Source organism: Bos indicus, chromosome 2 (genome assembly GCF_029378745.1).
Source record: "Bos indicus isolate NIAB-ARS_2022 breed Sahiwal x Tharparkar chromosome 2, NIAB-ARS_B.indTharparkar_mat_pri_1.0, whole genome shotgun sequence".
Taxonomy (NCBI): domain Eukaryota; kingdom Metazoa; phylum Chordata; class Mammalia; order Artiodactyla; family Bovidae; genus Bos; species Bos indicus.
In genome coordinates, this window is record NC_091761.1 from 133,519,699 (window position 1) to 133,545,360 (window position 25,662).

The following is a 25,662-nucleotide window of genomic DNA, read 5'->3' on the forward strand; positions in this document are numbered from 1 at the left end:
CTGCATGCTCAGTCGTGTCCGGCTCTTTTGTGACCCTGTGGACTGTAGCCCTCCAGGCTCCTCTGCCCATGGGATTCTCCAGGCAAGAATCCTGGAGTGGGCTGCCACTTCCTCCTCTAGGGGATCTTCCCAGCCCAGGGACTGAGCCTGGGTCTCCCGGGTTCTTTATCCCCGAGCCACCAGGGAAGCCCATACACTGCTGACGCTGTGAATGAGACAGATAACTAAGGAGAAGGTACCGTGTAGCGCAGGGAGCTCTGCTTAACGCACTGTGGTGACCTGAATGGGAAGGAGGCCCGAGGGGGCACCTGTGTATACAGACAGCTGATCTCTCTGCCATGTAGGAGACACCAACACGACATCATGAGGCAGCTATTCTCCAGTAAAAATCTACTCTAGAAACGCGTGCTGCCACCCCAGTCCTGGCTTGCTGGTCATGGGTGCTGAGGGCAGGGGCCAGTGGCTCGATGCCATCACCCTGGGTGACTCTGGGTAGCAGTGATGTCCCTGAGGCTGTCTCCTCTTTCTGGCTCCGAGGAAGGGCCACATCCAGGGTGTGCAGGTCTTATCTAGAGGGACTCAGAGATTGTATTATGGACCAGAGGCCCCAGCGGAGGAAGGGCTTGCCGGGTTCGTGCAGTGAGTTAGCGACAGAGCTGGACTCGAGCCAGGGTCCCCGCCCCTTCTAGCCCAGAACCCTCTCCTCCACAGGGTGCTCCCTAGCAGACCTGAGACCCCCACCCACCCTGAGTAGCCTTGCACACACCCTCTGTCTGTCGGGAAGCCCTGGAGGCAGCTTCTGTTTCAAGTTGAGAGCGAGTTCGCGCCTGTGCGTGTGTGTCTGCGTATGCACACGCGCGTGTGTGCGGTGCCCGCTTGCTGGGAAGAGGCGCACACTTGATAACGTGGCTGCTCCACCCAGCCTATCACCAGCTCCCAGCCTGTGCTCTGGCCTGCCTGGGCCATTACCACCGGCTGTAATGGAATCGGCTGCCCTGGTTAAGTGTTCACATTAAATTAATACCTCCTCCGCGGAGACAATCAGTTGGCATTTAATTTGTGTTTCCCTCTGAGCAGCAGAGTGCAGCTGGGCAGCTGGGCCTCTGATGGGCACGTCTGGGAGGCATCCCTTTTCCCCGGATCAGGGGCTGGGTGCGGATGGGAGCGCCGGAGTCCACGGGGAAGGAGATGGTGAGCGGGGGAGGCAGCGCTGGGAGGTACCCATGCGAGCGGGGCTCGGGGGGCCGGGGGCCTGTCCACGCACAGGCTGGGGGCCCGGCCCCCCCGGTGACTGCAGAGAGAAGGTGCGGTGTACCGACGAGAGCGGGGAGTCGGGCCACGGAGGCCCACGCGCGTCCGTGCTGGGCTGCCCACCCGCTCCCGCCGCGCTCTTGCTCACCTGTGTTTCTCTCTCTGCCTCTGCCGTGAACTGTTTGTGGTGTTGGGCGTGGAGGGGGCAGTTGACCCGTCTGTGAATTTCCAGCTCTCTAGGGGGCCCAGCAGAAGTCAGCGGGTAGGGGCCTGCCAAATGCCCGCTCTGATCTGTAGCCCGCTGGCTTCCGCGAAACTGCGTTTGAGGAAGGGTCGCCCTGGCCTGCCTGGTCCTCCAGCTCAGACGTTAGTCTACACGAGGAGCTGGCACTCGGGGCTCTGGCTCTGCCGTGAGGTTGGGGCAAGGCACGCCCGCGTGGGTAGGCCAGGGGCACCTCTCTGCGTCTGTGGGTGGTTGGGCAGCGCAGAGGCCCACAGGCAGGCAGGCAGGTGGGCAGCATGGCTCCAGCAGGCCCCCGGCCGGAGTCACATGACATGGGGTGAGCTCCCCGGGCCCCGGGTGCAAACTGTCCTCTGCCCACCTGCCCGCCGCCGGAGGCAGGGCCCACGCTTGGCCCCGAATGAAGTTTTCCACCCATGGCTCTGGCCCAGCCTCACCTGAGCTTGCTTCCCATCACCTGAGTGAGCTGGCTTGGGCGTGCCGGTGGCTCGCCCTCCCTGGCAAGGTGTGGACCATTCCTGCGGCGCCTCCCAGCCCCCCAGAGGCCTGGCCGCTGGAGCCAGCCGTGGGATCCTGCAGTCGGAATTGAGCCTCGGAGCGTCTGCAGTGTGCTGTCTGTGCCAGGGGAGGGGCTGGGCGTTTGCACCCCCACCACTGGACCCCGTGTGTTCTCACAGCCTCACAGGGGCTGCGCTTCCCGCCCAGAGGCACACAGCCAGCCAGCAGCAGGGACAGCATGCTGACCCGGTCTCCCACTGCCCCCGCCCCGGGGTCCCCAGGACTTTCTCCCCAGAGGCCTCCGGGCCGTCCCCGGGACTGCAGTGGTTTTGCGGGGCTGTACTCGCTTTCCTCCGGAGCTGGAGCCCCGGAGCCTCTTTCTGTGACCCACAGGAAGTGAAGCAGCCGTGAGTCAGTCCCTCTGCCAGTGACTTCAGCCCAGCCTTCCGCCCCTCTGAAGCCGGGCTTTGTGGCCCCTTTCCTGCGAGTCTGTCACCCCGAGCTCGTGGGGGCAGGGAGACCCTGGCCCTGTCGTTGGCTGGGGGTGGGGGTGGGGGGCTGGCCCCTCCGTGCCTCCCCTCCCCCCAGCAGCCTGCCCAGACTTCCCGTCCATCACGTGGCCCAGCGGCGGGTCCGCAGGAATGCAGGCGACCACATCTGGCCGGGGCTGGGGGGCTGGGGGGGCGGCTGCCTCCGCTCCTTCTGCTAAGACAGTGGCTGAGCCCGTGTGGACGCCGGGGAGGCATCTCTTCCCCCCACCCGCCGCCCTGACCTCCCTGCTCTTCTGCCCCGGCCTGGAGCTGCGGAGAGCGGGACAGACACGCTTTCTCCTTCTCCCAGCCCGCTTCCGGCCTGGCCAGCCCGCCCCGCAGCGCGGGGCCTCTCCTGGGGGAGGCTCTGGAGCCAAGCGGACGGTCGGAGCTAAGTGGCGAGGCCCCCAGGCTGGGGCTCAGACTGAGGACGCCGTCCAAGGGTCCCCGGCTGGGGAGGGCGCTTGCCACCTGGGTCATCCATCCATTCATTCAGCAAATCCATTCAACAACTGTGTGACTCCTTACAAGTGAGGCTGGGGTTAATGCAGGGAGCATGGAAGTAGTCATCAGGAACTGCTGGGGAGGGGCCAGACCCCCGCTTTAGACCCGGCCCCTGCAGCGCCCCTCTGTACCTGCTTCCCCACCTAGAACCGGCGTCTCCCCGGCTCTGGGCCCCGACCAGCCAGGCGCAGGTGCCCGAGACCTCTGGAGGCGGGTGTTGGAGGAGCTGGCCCTGCTGTCTGCACGCACGTCTGCCCCTGTGGGCTCCCCGGTCTGGGCCCAGAGTGTAGGGGCAGAGTGGCTCTTCTTGAGCGTCCCCGGGGGGTGCTGGGCTCACACTCCGTCTCCTTTATAGATGGAGAGACTGAGGCTCCGAGCGGTGGAAGCAGATGCCGGGGTTCAGACTGAAGCCCTTCGGCCGGGGCAGGGGAGGGCGCCCGCCCCGCTGTCCACGCCCTGGGCGCCCTTGCACCTCACTTTGCTTATCTGTGTACTCAGAGGTGTGGTCTAGGTGGACTCTGGGCCCTTTCAGCCTTCGTTTCTGGAAATTCCGTGTCTCTTGTTTCTGTAGAGTAGCACCCTCCCCCTACCCCAGCCCCCCGGCCCGCCGTGTGATTCTGGGGGAGGTGCCTCATGCTTGTGGACTGCAGTGTTTTCATCAGTCCCGTGGAGATGATCTAACCCGGCCTAGAGGTTCCTGTGAAGCTGAAGGCAGGCTCTGTGGGTGGTGCCGGGCACACCGTCAGCGCCCCGTCCGTGGGGGCCGCCCGGTCACGCCAGCATCAGCACCGCCGTCATCCATCCTGCCTGCTTCGTGAGCATCCACAGCCTAGACCGTTGTGAGAGCTGTGGCTGGAGGGCGTCCGCAGGTGGGGAGAGAGTGGGAGGATGCTGGGGGCCAGACAGAGTCCCCGTGGGCTGGTGGGAGCGTGAGCCAGACCTGGGCCTGAGCACGCCTCGGCGTGGAGGAGACGGAGGGTGGTCTGCTGCTGTCCCTGGCATTGTGGGCTGGCTCCGTGGATAAGACACTGCTGCTAAGTGGCCCCGGGGACGATGGCATCCTGTGGCCTGCCAGGTCAAGCCTGGGCTCAAGGAGGGAAAGCCAGGGGAGTGGCTGCCTTGGTTTGGAGGAGAGATGACATGTGAGACAGGCCTGGGAGAATGGATAGATTTCAGGAGGCTGAAGTGGCGGGTGGGAAAAGGGAATCGGGTTACCTCTGATTCTGTCTCCTCTGCCTGTAAAATGGGGACCACCCTTAGGGCAGGATTAAGTGATAGTTTATCTTTTATGTGTCTATGAAGGCCCAGCATGGTGTTCACCACCCTGAAAGTGACCAATACCTGTCCCTCTCTCCACTCCCTTCAAGAGAAAAAAGAGTTTGGAAGTTTTATGAGCTGGTGGGTCAGGAAAGGCAGAGGTGGATCGAAATGATTCGGGCTGCCCTGCCTTGGCTGGCGTTGCCTGGGTGCCTGGGTGCGCTGGGCCTTCCTTTTCCCACCTTTCCCACGGGGAGGCAGTCCCTCTGCAGCCTCTCACCCACTGTGTGCTCAGCAGCCCCCGGCCCCCCATACGTGTGTCCCCTCCTGGTGGCAGCTGGCTTGTCCCTGGCTTCCTGCTGGCCTGTCTTTGCTTCTGTTGGTTCCGATGCCTGAAACTCCCCTCCTGCTGAAACCGAGCTCCCGTGAGCAGAGCCAGGGCAGGGGAGGGGACGGGCCTGGGAAGCAGGTGTTGGAATGTCCTGGAGCCCACAGCTTGGTTGACCAGTTTCTGGCTCAGCTTGGCGCTCCCTCCCCCTCGGCTGAGTTGCCGTGAATGCAGGGCATCTGGGGCTCCTCAAGAAACATCGCTCACCCATCCTCTCACCCCAGTCAGCCAGAGCAGCTGAAGGGCAAAGCGATTCTGCACTGTCAACGTGGAAGCGGGCAGAGCCAAGCTTTCCCGCCGCGGGCCGGGAGGGGAGGTCAGCGTGGGCAGCGGGCTCGGTCTGTCAAGCCAGCTGCTGCCAACACACAGGGGTCCTTCCTGGGCCTCCTGGGGGCAGGGGCACTGGCCGTGCACCCATCCAGCTCTGGACATCGCTTGTACAGGCTCACCTGGGCTGCAGCTTAGCGAGGTGAGGGGGCCCCCAAAGCGCCTCCGCTGGGGAGCGCGTGAGAAACGAGCCCCGCCCCAGACCTGCTGAGCCGACTCTGCGAGTGAGCGCGGTCCCCGGGTGACGCCCACGCTCATCCCAGTGAGAGCGTGAGCTTGGCTGAAGTCCCATCCTTGCTGACTGGTTGTTTGTGGCCTTAGACAGGTCACACCTCTCTGAACCTCAGCTCTCTCATCTGCAAAATGGGTTTGGGGAAAATGTCTTTACAGGAGAGGGTTAAGAGGTCAGATGCAAGCCAATGAGATGTGTCCAGGGCACTGAGCCCAGTGCAGGGGACTCGAGTGGTGCTCGCCAATCAGTGGGCTGCTGCTACTGCGACTCCTGTGTCTGAGGATCCAAAGACGTGGCTTGTGTCTTCGCTCTGCGTTGACCTGAGACACATTGCTCTCCTTTGCTGGGCCTCACTTTTCCTGTCTGTTCAATGGGTCTGTTGACCTGCTGCCCCACCTTCCTCACGAGAAGGTTGCTTCCAGGAAAAGGAAAAGTGAGAGGGGGCTGGCCTCATCCCAGAGGCTCCTCTGAGAAGCTGGTGTGTGTGTGGGGGTGAGATGCCCCCGGGTGCCCACATCCCATCCCTGCCGCCCCCCTTATCTGGCTGTTGCTGCAGGAACGCAGTAGCGAGGCCGGCCCTGGGGGCCAGGCTGTGGTCAGCGCCCTCCCTTGGCCCCGCTCTGCTCAGCAGCTTTGGAAGCCAGCCCCCTGCCCCCCTCGGGGCAGCGTGGCCAGGAGGGATGATTCAGCTCGGGCCCTGTATTCTGGGCCTCGGCCTCGCTCGAGGGCAGCCCTGGACACCCTGTGTGGCTGGGCGAGCTGGGGGCAGCCTTGAGCTTCTCTGCACCTGGGCTTCCTGTTCCCCAGCTGTTCCCTGGACTCCTGGCCCTGCCCATGACATGCTGGGTGACCTTGGGCAGGCTCCTTTCACACACAGGGCCTCGGTGTCTCCATTTGTACCACAGGAGTGTTCCATGAGACAATCCTGCCCGGGTCAGACTCTTAGACTCTCTCCCTGCCCCTCCTTGGGTCCCTCTGTATCTCTCATCCACACCAGGACGCCCACCCAGCCCCGCTGCCCACGGGGTTCTGAACTCTGCCGCCCACTGCCGATCGAGGCCCGGCCGCCACCGCCGGGGGCTGGTGAAGACCAAAGGGAGGGGGGAGTGTGTGTGTCCTCTGGGAGCCTTGCCCGGGGCCGTCTGTGTCTCGTGTGGGAAAGGGGAGGAATTTTCCTCTGTGTGTGCAAACAGTATCCGTTTTCTCTTGTTTCCAAAAGCCAGTGACGTAACCCGCTCTTCAGCCATCCCTCCCCTCTGGCCTATTTTTAGCTGGCCCCGACAGCATCCTCAAGGCTTCAGACCTGCCTGTTCTGAGGCTATGTAGGGAGGAAGCCCCAGGGTGAAGAAAGAGAGAAGCCCCCTGTCTGTTTGTCCCGCGGTTGGAGAAGGGCCCGCCTCTCTGGGGCAGCAGGTGGGGAGGGGGTCAGGGCTCCCCGGGGTCCACGGTCCACGGGGAGCCCAGCAGGGTCACCAGCACCCGATCTGGAGCCCCCAGCGAGTCTGAGTCCTGGCCCCGCCTGCCCTCACCCTCACTTAGGCATGAAATGTGCTTGTGTCCAACTCCATGACCCTATGAACTATATAGCCCACCAGGCTCTTCTGTCTGTGGGGATTCTCCAGGCACAAATACTGGAGTGGGTTGCCATGCCCTCCTCCAGGGGATCTTCCCTACCCAGGGATCGAACCCAGGTCTCCCGCTTTGCAGGCCGATTCTTTACCATCTGAGCCGGCAGTGAAGCCCAGGCATTAAATAAGTGAGACTTATATCTCTTTTTTGTTTTAATGTAATAAAACAGACCTGGGTTTGAAGTCCAAACCCATCCCCTAACTAGCTGTGTGTCTTTGGGCAAGATATGTAACCTCTCTGAGCCTCAGTTTCCTCATCTGTAAGAAAGGGATGATAACAGCTACGTGGGAGATGTCTTTGTTGGTTAGGGTAGGTGGCATGACAGATTGGCTGAGATTGCAATGGTTGGCACGAAAAAAGTTTGTTTCTTGTGGGTGCAAAGGAGAGCCTGAACGCGGTGTTGGGTGTATCCTGACACCTGAGAACAGCCTCAGGACCGCGTCTCATGGGAACGGAAGGGGCAGCGGCATTTGGGCAGCACCTTGCACTGAGCGCACAGGGGCGGGGTGGGGGCCCCTCCCCCACATCTCCCGCGGGGCTGTGCTCACGCCCGGAGCCTGGCGCTCGTCCCCTGGCATCGTGCATCCACCCAACGCCCCCTTGCCTGGGAGCTCCGGGACACAGGCAGGGCTGGAGTCCCTGCTGCACCTTCCTCAGCCAGCGCGGGGGCGATCCAGGGCAGGTGCTGGCACTGTGCCTGGGGGTGGGCTGCCCGGGCGAGGCCACCCTCTGACCGCCTGTCCCTCTTGGCTGTTGCAGGTGGGAGGAGGAGCTCGCCAAGCGCTTGAACCTGCAGACCATGGTGGACACGCTGCAGGAGGTAAGAGGTCCCGGCCGGGAGAGGCTGGGGGCGAGCCACGCGGTCGAGGGGCGGGGCTGGGGGCCAGTTCCCAGCACAGCCTCTGGGCTGTGTCAGCTCAGCCTCTCCTCTGTGGAGCCAGGAGCCTCTCCCATCGCCCCTGCTTTGGGGCTGGGAAGGCACCCCCGGTACACAGTTGCAGAAAAACCTGGGCACAAGAGCCCTGTTGCTGTCTCAGCCACGCAGGACTGGACTTGGGGCCAAGTGCCTCGGAAAGGGCTGGGGGGCTTGTCGCCAGGTGGGCTCCCAGCCCCAGTGGTGCTCCGCGGCAGGTGTGAGGACGGCCTCTGGCTTTTCTGGCTTGGTGGCTCTGTGTTCTGGGCCCTGCTTCACATGGGCTGATGGTGCACCCCGGGCAGCAGACTTGACCTTCTCAGCTTTGTTTTCCTCTCTGCCAAATGGACACAAGAGTGGCAACCCCGTGAGAAGCAATGGGTGACTGTTTTTAACACTGAAAACATCGCCTTCTGATAGTTAAAGCATGGATCGCCTACATAAATAACCAAAGAAGAAAGAAAGAAGATAAGCGTTGATCTTCTAAGGAAGTTAGGGATTAAAATAATGTCAAGGAGACATTAAAAGACGTCAACGTCAAGGAATGGTTAAAATAACGTGTAGAAGGAAAAGCATGAAGGTTCCCTCCCCCCAGCCCTGCTTTCTTTTGTGAGAAAAGGTCTTTTTACTTTACAAACGTAACATGTTCACGGGCCAACACTTGGAAAGTTCAGGGAAGCACAGAGAAGAAAACAAAACTTAGCCTCCGGTTCTCCCCGCCCCACTGTTGCTGAGTTGGCGCGTGACCTTCTGGGCGTTTGTGTGTACATGTACAGCCCCTGGGTGTGCACGCTCAGTGAGGTTGACACGCGTGATGTTGCCATTCTGGAGATCGGAGATGGTCACGTATCGGCACTTTGACGTACATTGACCTGCTATTTTGACCTACTGGAATCGCTTTTATATCTACTTTTTCTCTCAACGTCTGCCATGGATTTTTCCATCCAATTTACAGTTCTCAGAAAAGAATTGTTTTAGGCCGAGGGGTGAAGTGAGGGCTGAGCGGGGAGCCAGGCTGGGTCAAGGTCTTGGCTCCCCTCCCCTGGGGCACAGAGGCACCCGGCATGGTTGGATGTCAGGCATCCATCTGGGGCTCTAAAGCCTGGTGTCTGGCCTCTCCGCCCCGCATCAGGGAGCCCACCCAGCCCCCCCTGACCCCTCCCCGGTCTCCGTTCCTTGTAGGCAGCGCAGGAGGCGGAAGCCATCCAGGAGGAGATGAACGAGAAGATTGAGCGTCTCAAGGCCGAGCTGGTGGTGTTTAAGGGACTCATGAGTGACGTAAGTGCCTCCGGCCGCCACCCCCCAGGTGTCATGAACCCCCACTCCCCCACCCATCATGCAGAATGCTTCATTCACTCCGAGGCTCCAGAGCTCGGCTTCTAGTTAGAGTCCTGGCTGGCTGTGTTTGACCTGTGAGGATGACGGATGCATCAGAGATCAGGCCCCCCTCCCCACCCCACCCTCTGCTTCCCGTGGTCTGAGTAGAGATGCATTAATCAGCTGCTTAACCCATCCGCCCGCCCCGGGCTCCTCTGACAGCCTGTGTGCGTTCGCTCCGACTCCGCCGGCTCACCAGCGTGGGGGCGGGGGGGCGGGGGCAGCCGGGGGCCTCTGTGTCTGGGAGTGGGGGATGCTGATGGCAGGCTGAAGGGGACCCCGGGTCTGGTCTGCGCCGGCCCAAAAGGCCACCCGAGCCAGCGGCCTCCCTGAGGTTGCTCTGTTGAGTCGGGACTGGCCGGTATGCGCGTCCTTGGGACAGTCGGAGCTCCTCTGAGTCACTGTGGGCGGGGGGCAGCTGTTGGCAGAGTAGCAAGGGCCTCCTTCCTGCTGGGGACCTGGTTTCCTGCCACCTTCGGGCCGCGGGCAGTATGTAGAGAAAGACTGCAGGAGGGAGACAGAGCCCAGGACGGGTGCCTCCGCCGGCCGTGGCTTCTGCCCTGGGCCGTGTGAGGCTGGGGTGGCTGGAAGAGGGCAGCAGGCCCCCCTTACCGGGGTCTGGGCGACCCCCACCCATCCGAGGTAGCCCCCACCGTCAGCCTAGGAGGAATCTGCTGGGGAGAGGTGGGGCAGACCCGCCGCGGGAGCAGGGCGGCCTTTCAGCGCCGGGACACGTCTTTCTTTTCCCTTGTTCGGACAAAACCAACCCTGACGCCGTGTCTGCTGAGAGGGTGCCTTCTGGCCCTTAGGGAGACTGGCAAACGCAGTCTTCCTTGGTCCCCACGGTGCCCACGTCCCCCCGCCCCTTGCCCCGACCCCGAGCCACTGGCCCGACCCTTCACGCCCAGCAAAGGCTGCAGGACCCCCCTTGGACTGCGGGGACCTCCTGCCCAGCATCTGGGGGGTCTCCCCACCCCTCCATCCAGCCGGAGCCTGGGGGTGCCTCCCCCCCACCCCTTGCTTGGGGCCCCCCCCAGCTCACGTAACCCCCTGCTGTCCTCCCTGCAGCCCATGACAGACCTGGACACAAAGATCCAAGAAAAGGCCATGAAGGTGGACATGGACATCTGCCGCCGGATCGATATCACGGCCAAGCTGTGCGATGTCGCACAGCAGCGGAACTCGGAAGACGTGTCCAAGATCTTCCAGGTGACGAGGGCCGCCCCACTCACCAGCCGGCACTGCCCGCCACCCGCCCCGGCCACCCTGCCCCGGGCCCCTCACACCCCACCCACGTCCCTCCCCGCCTCCCCAACCCACCCCCAGGTAGCCTTTGCCCAACGCTCCGGCCTCCCAGGGAAGTGTAGAATCAGGGACTGCATAGGCTCACAGGCATGTATGACTCCATCATTGAGGCTGACCGCTTGTTTCATCCTACGTCTGAGGACACCACTCACCGGGGGGGTAGGGGGGGCGACGTGACGGGCTCCTGGAAGAACGTGGCCGCAGAGCTGGGACGAGGACTCAGGTCTCCGGACCCTCCAGGGCTCAGTCTGTCTATCCACCTTGGGCTGCTTGCCCTGCCTCCTGTCTCTCCTGGGAGCAGGAGCCCGGGCACCAGGGCCATGGTCGGGGAGCCCTGGCCAGACTGTGGGAGCCCTAGGCAAGCCGGCCTGAGCCCTAGCCCTCAAGCCTCAGAATTCAGAAGGGGGACTGTTGACCTGTTGACTCTTTTTTCATTCCCACATTGAGACTCATTCAGTCCCCCACTTCCCTACCCCCCAGCGAGCAGGCGTCTGTGTCCAGAGTGAAGGCGATGGGTTAGCACTGGCGAGTGTCCTCCAGGGAGGGCTTGGGGTCTGGTCCAGCTGCCTGAAGGGCGTCTGTCATTCTCCAAAGGCTGCTTCTTGAGTTTGGGGTTGTGGTTTGGCTTTTGCTTGAGCCCAGGGCAGAGCAGTGTGTTGTTGGCTTTAAGTGTGTGACTCTGGATGTAGTGGGATGAGGTCTGGGTTCCCCTGGGTGCCTTCTTGCTGCCCCTCTGGTTGGTTGCGTCTTGTCTGCTTGGAGTGGAGGAAGCTCGTTGAACCCGGGGCTGCCTACCTGTCGCCTTTGCATGGGAGCAGGAGGGCTCTGGGAAGCATGGAGCCATCTGACCTGTGTAAGGGCTTCTCTGTCTCTCCGGGGAGCTCTGAGACTTCCGGCCGGCCGAATCTCCAGGCCTCCCAGGGCAGGGAAGGGGCCAGGCCGTCTGTTCCTCCGTCCCGCATGCCTCCCCACCTCACGCTTCCTGCTAACGCCACCTGCTTCTTAGAGGACCTGCATCCTTCCTGGCAGTGGCCGCCCCAGCCGCGCTCCATCCGTGCCTCGGGACACCGCCTCCCTTCCCAGTCCACCCCGCCCCCCATTCCCGCAGGGCTGCCGAGTGACGTTTATCTTTCTCTTCCCGGGTCAGGTGGTCCCCAAAAAGAAAGAGCGTAAGGTGGCTTCTGACGACGACATCTCCGAGCAGGATGGGGAGGTGAACCGGTTCTCAGATGACGAGGTCGGCTCCATGAACATCACAGACGAGATGAAGCGCATGTTTAACCAGCTGTGAGTATCCTGGCTGCCCTGGCGCCCGGGGCTCCTCTCTGTCTCCCCAGATTGCGAGGGCAAGGGGCGCAAACCGGTGCCCTGGGCTGGCTGACGAGTAGCCTCCACATGTTTTGTTGGCCAGCGTGGTATTCTGAGAGAATCTGGATTCATTTTCAACATTTAGAATTTGGGGAGTTTCACATTTTCAGAAAAGGCCAAACTGGTAATAGTGCTCATTTCTGTTGTTTAGTCGCTAAGCTGCGTCTGACTCTTTGCGACCCCATAGACTGTAGCCCACCGGGCTCCTCTGTCCATGGGATTTTTCAGGCAAGAATAACTGCAGTGGGTTGCCATTGCCCTCTCCAGGGGATCTTCCCGACCCAGGGGTTGAACCCACATCTCCTGCTTGGCAGGCAGATTTTTTACTGCTGAGCCACTGGGGAAGCCAAATAGTGGTCATATTTGTGGACAGTTTTTTTTTTCTTCCTTAAATTGCGATATAACTGACATGTAAGTTTATTTTAGTTTCAGATATGCAACCTTGTGATTCAGTATTTGTGTATATTGTGAAATGCTCACCACAGTAAGCCTAACATTTATCACCATACAAAGTAAAAACAATGTTTTTTCCCTTGGGTTAAGCGGCGGCCTGGGTCAGTGGCAGAGTCTGGGCTCTCGTGTGGCCAGTGGTGGGCTGGAGCCAGTTTGTACCAGCTCGTGAAAGCTGATGTCTGCCCACTCAGGTTCAGCAGGGGCACACTGATAGCTAAAATTTGCCACGATGGGAAACTGTCACATGCTGCCCACCTGGGCTTCCCTGGTGGCTCGTGAACCTGCCTGCCAGTGCAGGAGACTCGCATTCGATCCCTGGGTTGGGATGATCCTCTGGAGAAGGAAATGGCAGCCCACTCTAGTATTCTTGCCTGGGAAATCCCATGGACAGAGGAGCTGGACGGGCTGCAGTCCATGGGGTCACAAAAGAGCCGGATATGACTTCGTGACTAAAGAACAATGAGCACCAGCACCTGGGCAGCCCGCTCTGGCCTCTGCAGACAGCTGGTTTGCTGGGAACTAGCTGGGCACGGCTGTCTGGGGCAGGGACCCACTGCAGCCCTGGTGAGTCCATGCCACACTTGCAGTCCTGACCCTCCTCTGGCTCGCATCCACGTGGTGTCCTGCGCGGGGTGGGGAGGGGAGCGGCTGCAGGCAGGGGCTGATTCAGCTCAGGGCTGTGGTCAGACAGCAGGCTGGGGCTGCGTCTCTGAGTCTACTTTCCCCGCCCCACGGGCCTGCCCTTGCCAGCCCTCTCCCCAGAGTCCCCTGCCGTGGGTCCCCTGAGCCCTGGCCCAGGGCTCCATCTTCCCTCCCACTTCCTTCTCCCCCGACCCCCTGGTCTCTGAGCCTCACGGCCGAGCATGCTTCCTGGCCTGCTGTCCCTCCCCAGGAGTCCTGGGTGTCCCAACAGCAGGGCTGGATTTGAGTGCTTGACTCAGATGAGCCGTCGCCACCCTCACGGTGCCCCTCCAGGAGGGCCTCTCCCATCGCCGGTGTCCCTGCCATCATGCTCATTTTAGAAGCCAGGGGCCCGGGCCTCTCCAGACCCTTCCTGCCATGCTTGGGGCTGGCCGAGGGTAGTAGAGTCCAATGCTCACTCCGCCCAGCCCTTCATCACAGATGAGGAAACAGCTCAGAGAGAGCAGGCGGGTCGGGCAGAGCCTGGATCTCGGTCCAGTGCTGTCTGTGTCCTCTTTCTGTCTCTCCTGCCACGCTATCCCCACCCTGGTGACTCGGCAGGAAGACAGGAGTCGGACCCGGGCGGGATGGGTTTGCGTGACACTTCCCTGTGGTTCCTGTTCCCTTGAAATGGAACTGGGATGGCGCTGTGTTTGCGGGGAGCAGGGGTTGCTGTTTTGAGGGTAACAAGGAGACTCCTAGGCTCTTGATTCATCTTTCAACACCCCCCGACCCCTACCCCTTCTCATGGGCTTCCCAGGTGGCGCAAGTGGTCAAGAACCCGCCTGCCAATGCAGGAGATGTAAGAGACGCGGGTTTGATCCCTGGGTCAGGAAGCTCCCCTGGAGAAGGGCATGGCAACCCACTCCAGTGTTCTTGCCTGGAGAGTCCCATGGACAGAGGAGTCGGACACGACTGAAGCTGCTTAGCGTGCAGACACGCACCCCTCCCTTTGCACATTCTTGTCTTTCACTGAGGAGAGGGGCTTTGGGAGAGAACCCTTGGGCAGGTCTAGGTTTTCCGAAGGTTGCTGTGGGCATTCTTAAGTGTCCAGCTGGGTTTAGGCCCCAGAAACCCTGGCTGGGCTCATTCAGTTGAATTAAAGGGCTGTTTTGAAGAAATTGTTTCCCAGGTTTTCATCAGGTCACCAGGAATCCACAGCCTGCCCAGAAAGCGGGCGGGCCGGGTGGGGGAGCAAGTGGAGTGAGCTAAAAGGCTGTGCTCCTGGGTCCACGTGTGCTCTTTGCCATGCTGCAAAAACGGGCACCTGAGTGTTGACAGGTCTGAACTGGGTTTAGTATTAAACCTATCAGTTAAATTGATCTGGTGGTCAAGCTGCCTAAGTTAAAGCAAAACATAATTCTCTGATCACCCCTCCACCCTGGCAGTTCTCGCCAAAGCCATCACACCGCACCCTGGGCGGGGCCCTGGCCCCCTCCCACCGACCTCTCTGCTGGCTCTGGGCTGAGACCCAGCCAGAAGCTGCCACCGGCCAGTTCCTCTGAAGTCTTTGAATAGCTGCGCCCAAGTCAGGGCTGTTTTGTTTCAGTCAAAATCAATTGCTTGGGCTTCAGATCCAGAAGAAGGGGAGGAATCTGCTCCTTTCTCTGCACCATGGCCACGCCTCTTCCTCGTCCCGCCCCCCACATCTGGGGGGATGGAGGCGCCTCTTCTGAGTCCTTCCTCTTGTCCAGCTTCCTGTCCTTTCTCCTTCTCCATTACTCAGCCAGGGTTGTCCTCTGGTCCCAGCCGCCGGGAAGGAAGTGAAATCAGCAGTCCAGTATGCGATGTGGTGATGGGTCGACCCTTGACCCAGGGGCCTGCCCGGAGCTGTCTGGCCAAGGGGCGGGCAATGCCTCCCAGGGCAGCCGGGTCCCAGCTCTGGTCGCCGGACGCCAGGAGCCACCTACAGGCTCCCGCAGGAACTGCTTTTTGGTGGGGAGCTGGGCTCGAGGGGGCGCTCTGGACAGCGCTTTTCCTGAGGTTCTTGGGCCCTGCCCAGTGGCCCCAGCAGGTTGGGAACGGTGCACTATAGGATCCAGAAAGTTGTTCAAGGAGTGAGTGTGGGCAGCGGGGAGAGCCCTGGGATGGGAATCAGGACTTGGGACCCACGTCTGCCTCTCCAGCTGATTCACTGGGTCAAGTGACTTACTCCTGCAGACCTCAGCCTTCCCATCTGAATAATGGGTGTATTGGGCGGAACTCCCCTGCAGTTGGGGTAACCAGTACATCTGCAGAACTCCCTCGGTCCCAGATGCACCTGCATGGTCCGTCACCCTATTGCCAGCTCTAGTGAATAGGGAAGCCCAGAAATCACTCAGCATTTGCATTCAAATCCGATTTCCAGCATGTGTTATTCTAGAAGTTTCCACCTAATCCCTCTGAGCCTCAATTTCCTTACCTGTGAAATGGGACTAGCAATCATACTGACCTCTTAGGACTGTTGTGAGGATGGAATGAATCACACTTTAATATATGCCTAGTCATCCGTCCTGTGGTTGTGTTTTGATGGAGAGGAAAAAGCCATAGAAAACAGAAAGATCTGGCTTTCAGCCCTAGTTTATTCTTTCTGAGCTGCAGTTTCCTCATCTGTAAAATGGGAATAATAATACCCACCTTTCTAAGTTGCAGAGAAGATTATGTGAATCATCTCAGGTATAGTAGGGGCTCCAGCAATGAGTTGTTAAATGAATGGAAACCATTCACAAGATGCTATCTTTAGTCTTCATTAATGAAAGACTGGCGTTGTTAGGAATATGCGTTTTAACTTGTATCCATAATACATAAACACATTCTGCATTTGAAGAGCTGCGCTCCATGGAGAAGGCGCGCGTCCCCTCTGGCTACTGCTGTCATGTTTTTGGACAGCCACCTGGCAGGCCCCTCCCCATGCCCCGTGCTCCCCGCCGCCTGGGCCCCTGGAGCCTGCCTGTTCACTCATGCCCACCCGTGCCCCCCACAGGCGGGAGACCTTTGACTTCGACGATGACTGTGACAGCCTGACGTGGGAAGAGAACGAAGACACGCTGCTGCTCTGGGAGGACTTCACCAACTGCAACCCGAGCCTCGACCTACAGGGCGAGGTGAGCCGGCAGGCGGCCCGGGCGCCTCGCTCCCTGCTCCCCCGTCCCTCGCTCTTTCCCGGCAGCCCCCACCACCCGGTTAAGCTGTCCGCTCTGTTCCGTTTCCCCAGCAAGAGGAAAACCTGGGCAATCTGATCCACGAGACCGAGTCCTTCTTCAAGACGAGGGACAAGGAGTACCAGGAGACGATCGGCCAGATTGAGGTGAGGCGCCCACTCGCTCATGTCCCCCAGTCGTAAGCCCAAGGCCCCCAGTGATCAAGTGCCCGTGTGAACAGGGGCTGGGATAGCAACGCAGGCACCAGGATTGGGAGTCAGGACACCCACTGATTTTCCTGGCCTGGTGCTGGGCAGGTCACCCCTCTCTTGGGTAGGGCCTCAGTTTCCTAATCTGTAAAATGAGGGTGGTGATACCTGTCTGCCCCAGAGAGGTTTTTTCTTAAGTTATTTGACTGACATGGTGATCTCAAAATAATGGGAACTGACATTTGAATGATATCAAGTGACACTGGGCCCCGAGCCCTTTAAAAATACGCCTCCGTCGGCATTCTCATACCCTGTGTGTGTACCCGAGGGGGCCTGGGTGCCTCCACCCTGTGCAGTGGGCACTGTGTGCCCATTTTACAGAGGAGGGGATGAGGTCAAAGAGACCAAGTGACTTGCCTGAGACCCCCAGCCAGGAAGTGGCCTGCAAGCCCGGTTCTCCCTGCTCCAGAGCCTATGTGTGTGTGCCTGGCACACCTGTCTGTGAGAGTCAGTCATTGTCAGGCGGGAGAAAGGGAAGTCCGGCTCCTCCCCAAGGGATGGAGCCCTCGGTTGAGGAGAAGGGTCAGAAACGTGAGCACCCTTTTCTAACGCAGTCCGCATGAAGGAGTGCCAAGGCCAGAGTTGCTAGGGCTACCCCAGCGGAGGGTGTGGTGCCCTGCGATGGCCCCAGTGCCACCGGCGCCGAGGGTGTGAGGTCGCCGCGAGGCTTGCTGTGAGGGTGATGGGGCCTGCCCTCTCTCCCCTGTTGGCTCTTCTCAGCTGGAGCTGGCCACGGCCAAGAGCGACATGAACCGCCACCTGCACGAGTACATGGAGATGTGCAGCATGAAGCGGGGCCTGGACGTGCAGATGGAGACCTGCCGCCGGCTCATCAAAGGCTCCGCGGACAGGTGCCGCCCCGTGCTCGTCTTCCCTGCTGACGCAGGGCTGGTGTCCTGGCGTGGGTGGGGGGGGTGTTGGGCTGCAGCTTGCAGCCTGGAGATTCCATCTGCCAGCCCATCTGTCTGTGCGTCCAATGACCGTTAGCCACCTACTGTGTGCCTTACACATCTACTCTCACGTGACTCGCACAACCACCCTGTTCCCATTGTTGTGGGACTGTGGAAGGCTACTTTGAGAAGGCTTGCTCTGTGCAAGGCCCACTTCCTGCTGAGCTGGTGGGTGGGGGAGGTGGGCGGGGCTTACAGGGTCCCGAGGAAGCAATTTTCCTTCCTCTCCCATCTTCTAACCCACTGGCACATGAGTCTGTCCCCAGGAGACCAGCACGCATCAGGCCTCTTTCCTTGCCAGCACAGGACAGCTCCTGCCCTTAGGGAACACGCAGCTTTTCGGGGGAGTGTGTGTGCGTGTGTGCAGTTGCTGTTGTGTCCGACTCTTTGTGACTCCACGGACTGTAGCCCACCAGGCTCCCCTGTCCCTGGAATTTTCCCAGCAAGAATCCTGGAGTGGGTTGCCATTTCCTTCTCTAGGGGATCTGCCTGACCCAGGATCAAACCCGCATCTCTGGCATTGGCAGGTGGGTTCTTTACCACGGAACCACCTGGGGAGCCCCTTTTCAGGGGAGACAGACATGTTAGTGATAAAATGACAAATACAGTGCTTGGCCTGAAGCACAAATATGTTAATTATAATTGTTTCTCTCATTGTGACTGTGTTCTTGCACTGTTTGGGCCGTAAGAGATGGAGAACCGGGGGGAAGCTTTGTGTGTGTGTGTGAGGGGCTTCGCATGTTACCTTCAGCTCACTGATTCCAAGAGCCCACTTCTGGTGTTTCCGTTGTTTGGATCGAGGAGTGTGCGTGTAGGCAGGGTAAAGAGCTTGCACTAGGTCCCCCAGCTCAGCAGTGATAAGCTGAGAATCCGAACCCAGCGCTGTTAACCGCTCTTCTCTGTGGCCTCCCTTTGGGCTCTGAGTTCATTGCCCAGATGATGGGAATGTAGAAGTTGAACTGGACCCATGGTTCCTGCTCCCGTGGAGTGCTCAGCACCGGGGCATCGCACGAGGTCTCAAGAGCCTTGTTTAAGCCCTGAACTTCGAAGATTCTAAGGGAAGCAGAGAGGGTGGGTCTCGGCAAGGATCCCCCGTGGAGGCTAGGTTTCCCAGGAGGGGCTGCTCCATGCTTCCTGCTGTCTGCCCCAGGCTGCCCTCTGAGGTCGCCTGTTCTGTTGTGCCCTTCCAGGAATTCACCATCCCCAAGCTCCGTGGCCAGCAGCGACTCAGGAAGTACAGACGAGATCCAGGACGACTTTGAGCGGGAGGCAGACGTGGAGCCCATGGTCAGCTGATGACTGAGGCACGCCCCCCCACCCCCCCAGCCCGTGCCTGGTGGTCTTGGCAATGGGGCCTCTGCACGCCTCTCCCCACGGGGCCAGGAAGTGGGGCTCCCAGCCCTGACCACGCAGACTTCCTGCGCCCTCCCTTCTCTGGAGGCCCCCAGGGACCGCTGCTTCCTTCCTTCCTTTCTCGGCCCACCACCACCCAGTGCCCCCCCACCCACCCAGTACCCCCTCCGCCCACCCACCCGAGGAATGGTGCTGTCGATTTCTATCGTTCTCCACGTTACAAGTGCGACTTCTGTCCGACGATGCAGCGCTAACTGTGCCTTTTCCCTTCAGCTGAGCCACTTTGAGCTCCAAAGAATTATTCCTAGCAGGTGTTTTTATACAAAACTCTAAGGTGAGGGCCGGGGGCCTCCCCGGGTGTGGTCAATGCCTTTTTCTACCCTCCCACCTGCTCCTCTGATTGGCCATGAGCTCTGCCTTCCCGCCCCTGCTGGAGTTGAACTTGGGATGGTCCACCTGCCCCCCAGGAAGGCGCTGTCTACCTTCACCTTTCCAGGCCTGGGTGGGGACTTCCCGAGGGCACGTCATTTACTGAAGTGGGGAGAAGGCTAGAAGGAGGGAGGGAAGGACAAATTTTTCTTTTCGTTTTGGATCGAGTGGCAAAGCAGAGGGAGAAGGCACTGTGGGGGAAGGTGGAGCCTCACTGTGTTTAAACTACTATGCAAAAAAAAACAAAAAAACAAAAAAAAGCAGCTTGCCTTATACCATTGTGGGAGGCGGGCCCTCTCCCAACTAGCTCCTTGGTTTTCCCCTGGAGCTGGGAAGGAGGCGGAAGCTAGGGTGATCTCTCTCTCTCGCAGCCTCTGCGGGTGAGCACTGACTTGGGAGGGGGTTTGGTCAAGGTTGATAGCGAGGTGGGGGTCCCGAGGACCTCAGCCACCTGACTGCTTGCTTTCTTGGGACTTCTGTGGGTTGGGGAGATAGGCCGGGGGTGGGGGTGGGGAATGTCTTTTATTGCCCTGATGTTTTTTTTTTTTTTCCCCAGCCAACAATAAGGGGTTATAGATCTGAAATTTCTCTGTGAGAAAGTCTGGAGGGGGCCAGGCCTGGTAGCCACCGCCTCCTCCAGGGAGCTGGGTCAGTACTGCCTGCCAGCATCTTGGTTCTCCACTGTGCCCCAGCTGCCCACTGTTTGGCCACCGGCGGGCACTGGAAAGGGAAGCGGAGGGAGGCAGCAGGGACTGCTGGCAGAGAGGAGGTGGCCGGAGCGGGAGCTCACCTGAGAGCCACGCTCATGGACACACGCTCACCTCTACCGTAACTCACTGCTTGATTGATCCGTTGGAGAGTTAATCTGAGCCAGTATCTCTCCAGACTTGAGTGGACCTGAGTCAGAGGGCATTGTGTGGAGGCCACCCTCAAATCTCAGCTGGGAGCCCGCAGAGCAGGCTTTTTTTTTTTTTTAAGTATCTTTTTGGACCCGCTACTCACTACTACCAATCCCCTTGTATGATTGGGGATTTTTGGTTTTGTTGGCTCAGGAGCTCCCCCTGGAGGTCAGAGGAGCAAAATGTGCCCAAGGACCAGAGCTCCTTACTACCCCACGGCCTGTGTCTGCAGGCAGAGGAGGGGCTCTGAGATAAGGACTCCCGTCTTTCCTCCCCAGAGGACCAGTGACCTGTAAGGGCCTCCTCTCTCTTCCGTTTCCCCACCTGTTTTGCAGTCTTAAAACCATTGTATATAATATTCATATTATATAAATATATATATATATATATGGAGAGAGAGGAGAGTGTTAGTGATGGTGTGTACTTTTTATTTATGAGAACTTGGTGGCCTTTATTGTGAGTTTTTTCTCTTTTTTTTTTGCTTTGTTTTGTTTTCGTGGGGGAACCCCCTGCTGGTTCCCTGTAAAAGTCTGGCTGAACGTCTTCCATTCCCAGCATCTCTCAGCCAGATAGTCCCTCGTTAGGTACGTGAAGGGACGAGGTTTCGGAGGAGAGATCACCCACTTCCTCTCCTTCTCACTGACCCTTGTTCTAAAGGTTACAGGGTTCAAACAGATTATTATTGTCGTTATTGTTATTGTTGTTTTATTTTTATTTTAACCAAAGGTTATCAGACCCAGGTGGGCTTGGACCTCAGCTGCTGAAAAGATTTTCCGTTTCTGGGAGGGTGGGAAACCGGCCCCCCGCCCCTGGGCCTCCTCTGCCCAGGGTGAGGGAGGCATTGAGGAGTGCTGTGGGCAGGTGGGCAGAATGGAAGCCTGCCTCGGGGTGGTGGGAGGGTGACGGTTAGAGTTACGACAGTAAGGCAACAATAGAAGTATTTAGGGGTAACTAAGGTTACTGTGGTGATCGCTGTCCAGTGGTGTTATTTTTTCTTCCCCCCTTGTATACATAGGATATTTGTCTTTGGGGACTAGGGTACTCTGAATTTATCTAGGAAGTATGGAAGTGGCAGGAGCCAGGGTCAGATGCTGGCCAGAAAGATCCGTCCTGCTGGTTTTCAATAGCTGCTCTCCCTGGGGAGCAAGGATTTGGGGCTGGTGGATGGGGGGACAGCAAGAGTGTTAGTGACCTGCCTCGTGGGTGTGGTCCTGGGCTTTGGCCTGGCTGCCTCCCTCCCCACCAAGTTCTTTTTTGAGTTCGTTGCCAGTGGGCCCCGCTTGCCCCCTTTGCCATGGGCTCACAGCTTGCCAAGAAAGACCCCAACGCTCGCTGGGGCAGCACCAGGTCCAGTTGGGACCAACTGGCCCGTCCTTTGTAAAGATGTAAATACTTTATTTTGGTTTTCTATGTCTTAGCCCAGTGTCATATTGACATTGGTATTTCAGAATTGTTCTCAGATGGGTTCTCCTGTGCTGCCCTCTTTTGCTCTCCTATTTTGGGGGGTTTTATAAAAAGAGAGGATTGGGGAGGGGCAGGGAGAGTAGCTTCCTTTGGGCTCCCTGATTGTGGAACACACACACACACACACACATACACACACATTTCTGAGCTTCTGAACAGGGAAAAAAATGATTGACAAGTCAACACATTTTGTTTTCTTGTGGCAATATGTCTAGAGGTCTCTGACTGGCCTGTCCATCATGGACTTAGCTCCATGGATGGAGCTCAGATGACCTGGCGAATCAAACCACTTTGGCTTGGGATGGGGGAGAGGGTGTGGGGCAGGGGGTCATATAAGGTATAACTTAAGCTAAATGTAATCTATTTATAAAGCAAGAGACTCTCATCTATTTTTATGAAAGGAAAGGTTTTTTTAAAATCTAGGGTAGGCAGTTATGGTAGCCCAGCATTTTTCTGTGGACGAGATGCATGTTGCTGCTGGATTTAATATAATCAGTACCCCTCACCTTTTCTCCTCATCCTCACCACCTGCTCATCCATACCCATGGGTGGCTTCAGCAGCGCAAAGGTCACCCCTCACCCCATTTCTCTGTCCCTTGATCCCCCAGCTCCTTGGTCATTGGAAGGCCAGGGGATGGGCATTTGTGGTAGTGGGTGGGCAGTGGGGAATTCAGAACGGAGTAGGGTGGTGGGAGGGAAAGGGGGTGCTGGGTGGGGGACAAGGTCTGCTTCAGAGGGTGGGCTCTGATTAGTTGCTCCGACTCTGGTCTGCCAAGATCCATTGCCAAGTCAGCTGTATTTGGGAGAGAGCTGAGAAATGAGTGGAAGACTTCCAGGCTCGGGGTGGGCTGTGTGTTAGTCTCGGGCAAACCCCTCACCATTCCTCCTGCCAAGCCATCAAAGCAACGAGGAAAAGGCACCCTCCGCCCATAGACTCCTTCGTGGACATTTTCACATCTACCTTATTTTTAGCCCCATCCGGGCGGACTTTCTGTCCTGAAGTCCCATCCCACCCCACTGCTGCTCTTTGTCTGCCAGCTGGGTTTAGCGTCAAGGGGAAGGGGGGGTTTATACTCACTGAAAGACTACTGACCCTACCGGAAACCAACCTGTTTACTGTATTGTTGTAAATATTACGCCCTTTATATCCTGTATATTGGCTTCTTTTAAATAAAGTGAAATGTCTTAGAATTGATGCCTTTTTTTTTTTTTTTAATTAAGGATAAAGTGATGGGGGAGGGGCAAAGAGGACACGGGCCACATAAACACTAAAAGTCATTGGCTGATTAGTGATCAAATAGGGAAAATTTACATCACCTCACATCTCACAATAAAATCTTTGGACGTAGTTAAAGCAGGAATTATACAGATTCCATAGAAGGGGAAGAGAGCCAGAGAGATCACAGACTAGAGAACTAGCATAGCCTGGTTTGGAACTGAGGGCCTATTAATCATATTGCCCTCTGAATCTGCAAATTTTCCATTCTCCGATGGAGCAAGCTAACTTGTGCCATCTTATTTAAGTGACTATTATCCGTGGATTTTGGTATCTGCAGGGGCTCTGGGAACCAATCTCCCACCAGAGTGGGACTGAAGTTTGCTTTCCCACTCCCCACTCTTTTGTTTAAATTCTCCAAAATGCCTTAAAGAGTGTGGCCTCCCAGATAAAGAGGAGTAATGATGAAATAATGAGGAAGTTCTAAGGTGGGTATTATTACCCCCATTTTACAGACACAGAACTGAGGCCCAGGAAAGTTACATATTTCGTCAACGTCACAGGGAGAAACCACGATCAGCATCGGAACTCTGACTCCTAAGCAGGTTCTCGGTACACACCGCTGGAGAAAATACAGATACATTAGAAGAGAGCGTTGGGAAAGTTGTTAACAGTACCTCAGGAATAGAACGGGCCCCTAAGATTCCATCCTCAGAACTTCAGAATCTGAGTTGTTAATAAGGTTCATGTGTTCGTGCAAACAGCTTCCCGGAGAGAAAATTCAAATTTTGGTCCGGGGCGCCAAACTAAAGCAGAGGAATAAAACGGATTCCGCGTCCAGAGTTTTTGAAGGGAAGTCCGAGCGCAGACTGGCTCGGGTTTTATCTTACATTGATCGTAATCTGCAAGGAAGTAGACCGATTTGTCCAAGCGCTCTGCCTTAGGAAGCTGGGTGGCTCCGCTCCAGGTCGGGAGTGGAGGGCGGCTGCGTCCCTACCAGGAGGCTAAAGCCAGGCTGCAGCCCCCGAGGTGAGGCAGGGGGCCGGCCACGACGAGGCCCTCTGCAAGGTGGAAGAGTCTGGCAGCCCCCCGCCAAGGGCAGCGAGAGCCTCCGGGTAGGGCCTCCAGCGACACCTGACCCGTAGACCCCGGTCCTTCCGCCCCGCCTCACACGTGCCCCATCCCCGCTCTCTCATTGGCTGCTTCTGCCCCTCTAATCCCGGCCTAAGCAGGTTGCAACTTGACCGCCCCTCTGATTGGTCTGGGAGCTCTCATGGCTCACTGTGATTGGTGGATGGAGCTCACGCCCTCCTGCCCCCGGCCCCCGACGGAGGGCGACTGGGTCATACCATACAGGAAGAAAGGGGGAAACGCGTACGCTTCGGGGCTTCGCTCTTGGGCTGCTTTGCCTTGCGTCACATGATAGTGTCCTTCGTCAGGCCCTCGGGGTAGAATTCTTCTACTAGCAGGAGGCAAACAGAGGCGTTTAGGCCGGACCCGACTTGGAGGGCGGCCGAGGCGGCAGCACCCCCCCCCCCCGCAGCCCGCCGAGATGGTGCGCTCCAGGCGAGGCGGTGCCCTCTGGTGGCTCCAAGCCGGGACGGTCCAGCGAGAGGCCGCGCGGGGATCCCGGGATGCTGCTGCGTTCGGCCGCGCTCTGCCGCGCCCTACTGGCCCGCCGGGGGAGGGCGGCCGGGTGAGTGAGCGCCGGGCAGGCCAAGAGGCGCCTGCTGGCCCCGGGGCCCCGGGAGTCTCTGGGCGCCCCCCGTCCCCGCCCCCGACCCCGAACCGGGCTCCGCCCCCGACCCCGAACCGGGCTCCCTCCGCGCCGGACCCCCGAACCGGGCTCCACCCCCGGCCCCGCACCGGGCTCGACCCTCGTCCCCGAACCGGGCTCCCTCCGGGCCGGACCCCCGAACCGGGCTCCACCCCCGCCCCCGAACCGGGCTCCCTCCGGGCCGGACCCCCAAACTGGGTTCCACCCCCGCCCCCGCACCGGGCTCGACCCTCGTCCCCGAACCGGGCTCCCTCCGGGCCGGACCCCCTCCGGGTTTCCCAGAGGCTCCTCTCCGCCGGGGGTCGCTTCCTCTGATGCCGCCCGACACCCACCTCCTGCGATGTGTCCATCTCCCAAAGGTCTTTTATAGCTAAGGGGTCCTGCCCACCGGCGGGTGGGGTGGGGTGGTTCGGTGCCCTCTTGGCTCCCCCACGCTGAGACAGGAGCCACTTGATCACCTCGTCTTTCTCCGGTGGATAAAGACATTTGCCCGCCGCCAGAGTACAGCCTCCTCCTCTGAGGGCTCCTCTTTTTTTTTTTTTTTTTTAAAGCACATTTCGTTTCTCTCCTCCCCACCCTTGGTTTCACATTCAGGACCCTCCCTGGGGTTCCCTCTCTCCTCTGGACTGGCATTTCTGTTTCTCTCTTTTCTCCTTCCCCTTTTTTCAAGTCAAGTGTTGGTCGGAGAAGGCAATGGCAACCCACTCCGGTACTCTTGCCTGGAAAATCCTGTGGACGGAGGAGCCTTGTAGGCTGCAGTCCATGGGGTCGCTAGGAGTCCGACTCGACTGAGCGACTTCACTTTCACTTTTCACTTTCATGCATTGGAGAAGGAAATGGTAGCCCACTCCAGTATTTTTGCCTGGAGAATCCCAGGGACGGGGGGGCCTGGTGGGCTGCTGGCTATGGGGTCGCATAGAGTCCGACACGACTGAAGCGACTTAGCAGCAGCAGCAGCAGTTGGTCAGAAAAATGGACTCCTTTCTTCTGATAGGTGGAGTAATATTTGTGGAGTACGTGTGACATGCCAAGCCTGAGTTGCACACTTGGCCTACGTGCCTTATTGTGACGATCTGTAAGTTACGACACATGAAGTGCTTTGGAGCGTGCCTGGCATGGAGGCAGTGCCTGTTGCTGTTGATCATGATCGTCACTGTCACCCGGTTCTAAACTTCACCGGCAGATAGCTGGTATTCCGAAATTCAGACGAAGAAACTGAGGTGTAGTAGTCC

General features: G+C 58.6%; 2 protein-coding genes across 3 annotated transcripts in view; both read left to right on the forward strand.

Moving 5' to 3' along the window:
• Positions 1–22,628, forward strand: part of IFFO2 (intermediate filament family orphan 2) — a 49,664-nt gene extending 27,036 nt beyond the window's left edge. The window contains exons 2-9 of one of the 2 annotated variants that reach the window (XM_070777938.1): positions 7,617–7,677; positions 8,953–9,048; positions 10,216–10,356; positions 11,600–11,739; positions 15,917–16,037; positions 16,148–16,240; positions 17,063–17,193; positions 18,483–22,628. In XM_070777938.1, the coding sequence (XP_070634039.1) occupies positions 7,617–7,677; positions 8,953–9,048; positions 10,216–10,356; positions 11,600–11,739; positions 15,917–16,037; positions 16,148–16,240; positions 17,063–17,193; positions 18,483–18,588 (889 nt within the window). In that variant the 3' untranslated portion in view covers positions 18,589–22,628. The remainder of the gene's footprint in view (positions 1–7,616; positions 7,678–8,952; positions 9,049–10,215; positions 10,357–11,599; positions 11,740–15,916; positions 16,038–16,147; positions 16,241–17,062; positions 17,194–18,482) is intronic. The other variant, XM_070777947.1, reaches the window with a different exon arrangement.
• A 1,595-nt stretch (positions 22,629–24,223) lies between these two features.
• The window catches only part of ALDH4A1 (aldehyde dehydrogenase 4 family member A1), a 33,290-nt gene continuing 31,851 nt past the window's right edge, over positions 24,224–25,662 (forward strand). The window contains exon 1 of the mRNA XM_019982587.2: positions 24,224–24,349. Coding sequence (XP_019838146.2) covers positions 24,288–24,349 — 62 coding nt within the window. The 5' untranslated portion in view covers positions 24,224–24,287. The remainder of the gene's footprint in view (positions 24,350–25,662) is intronic.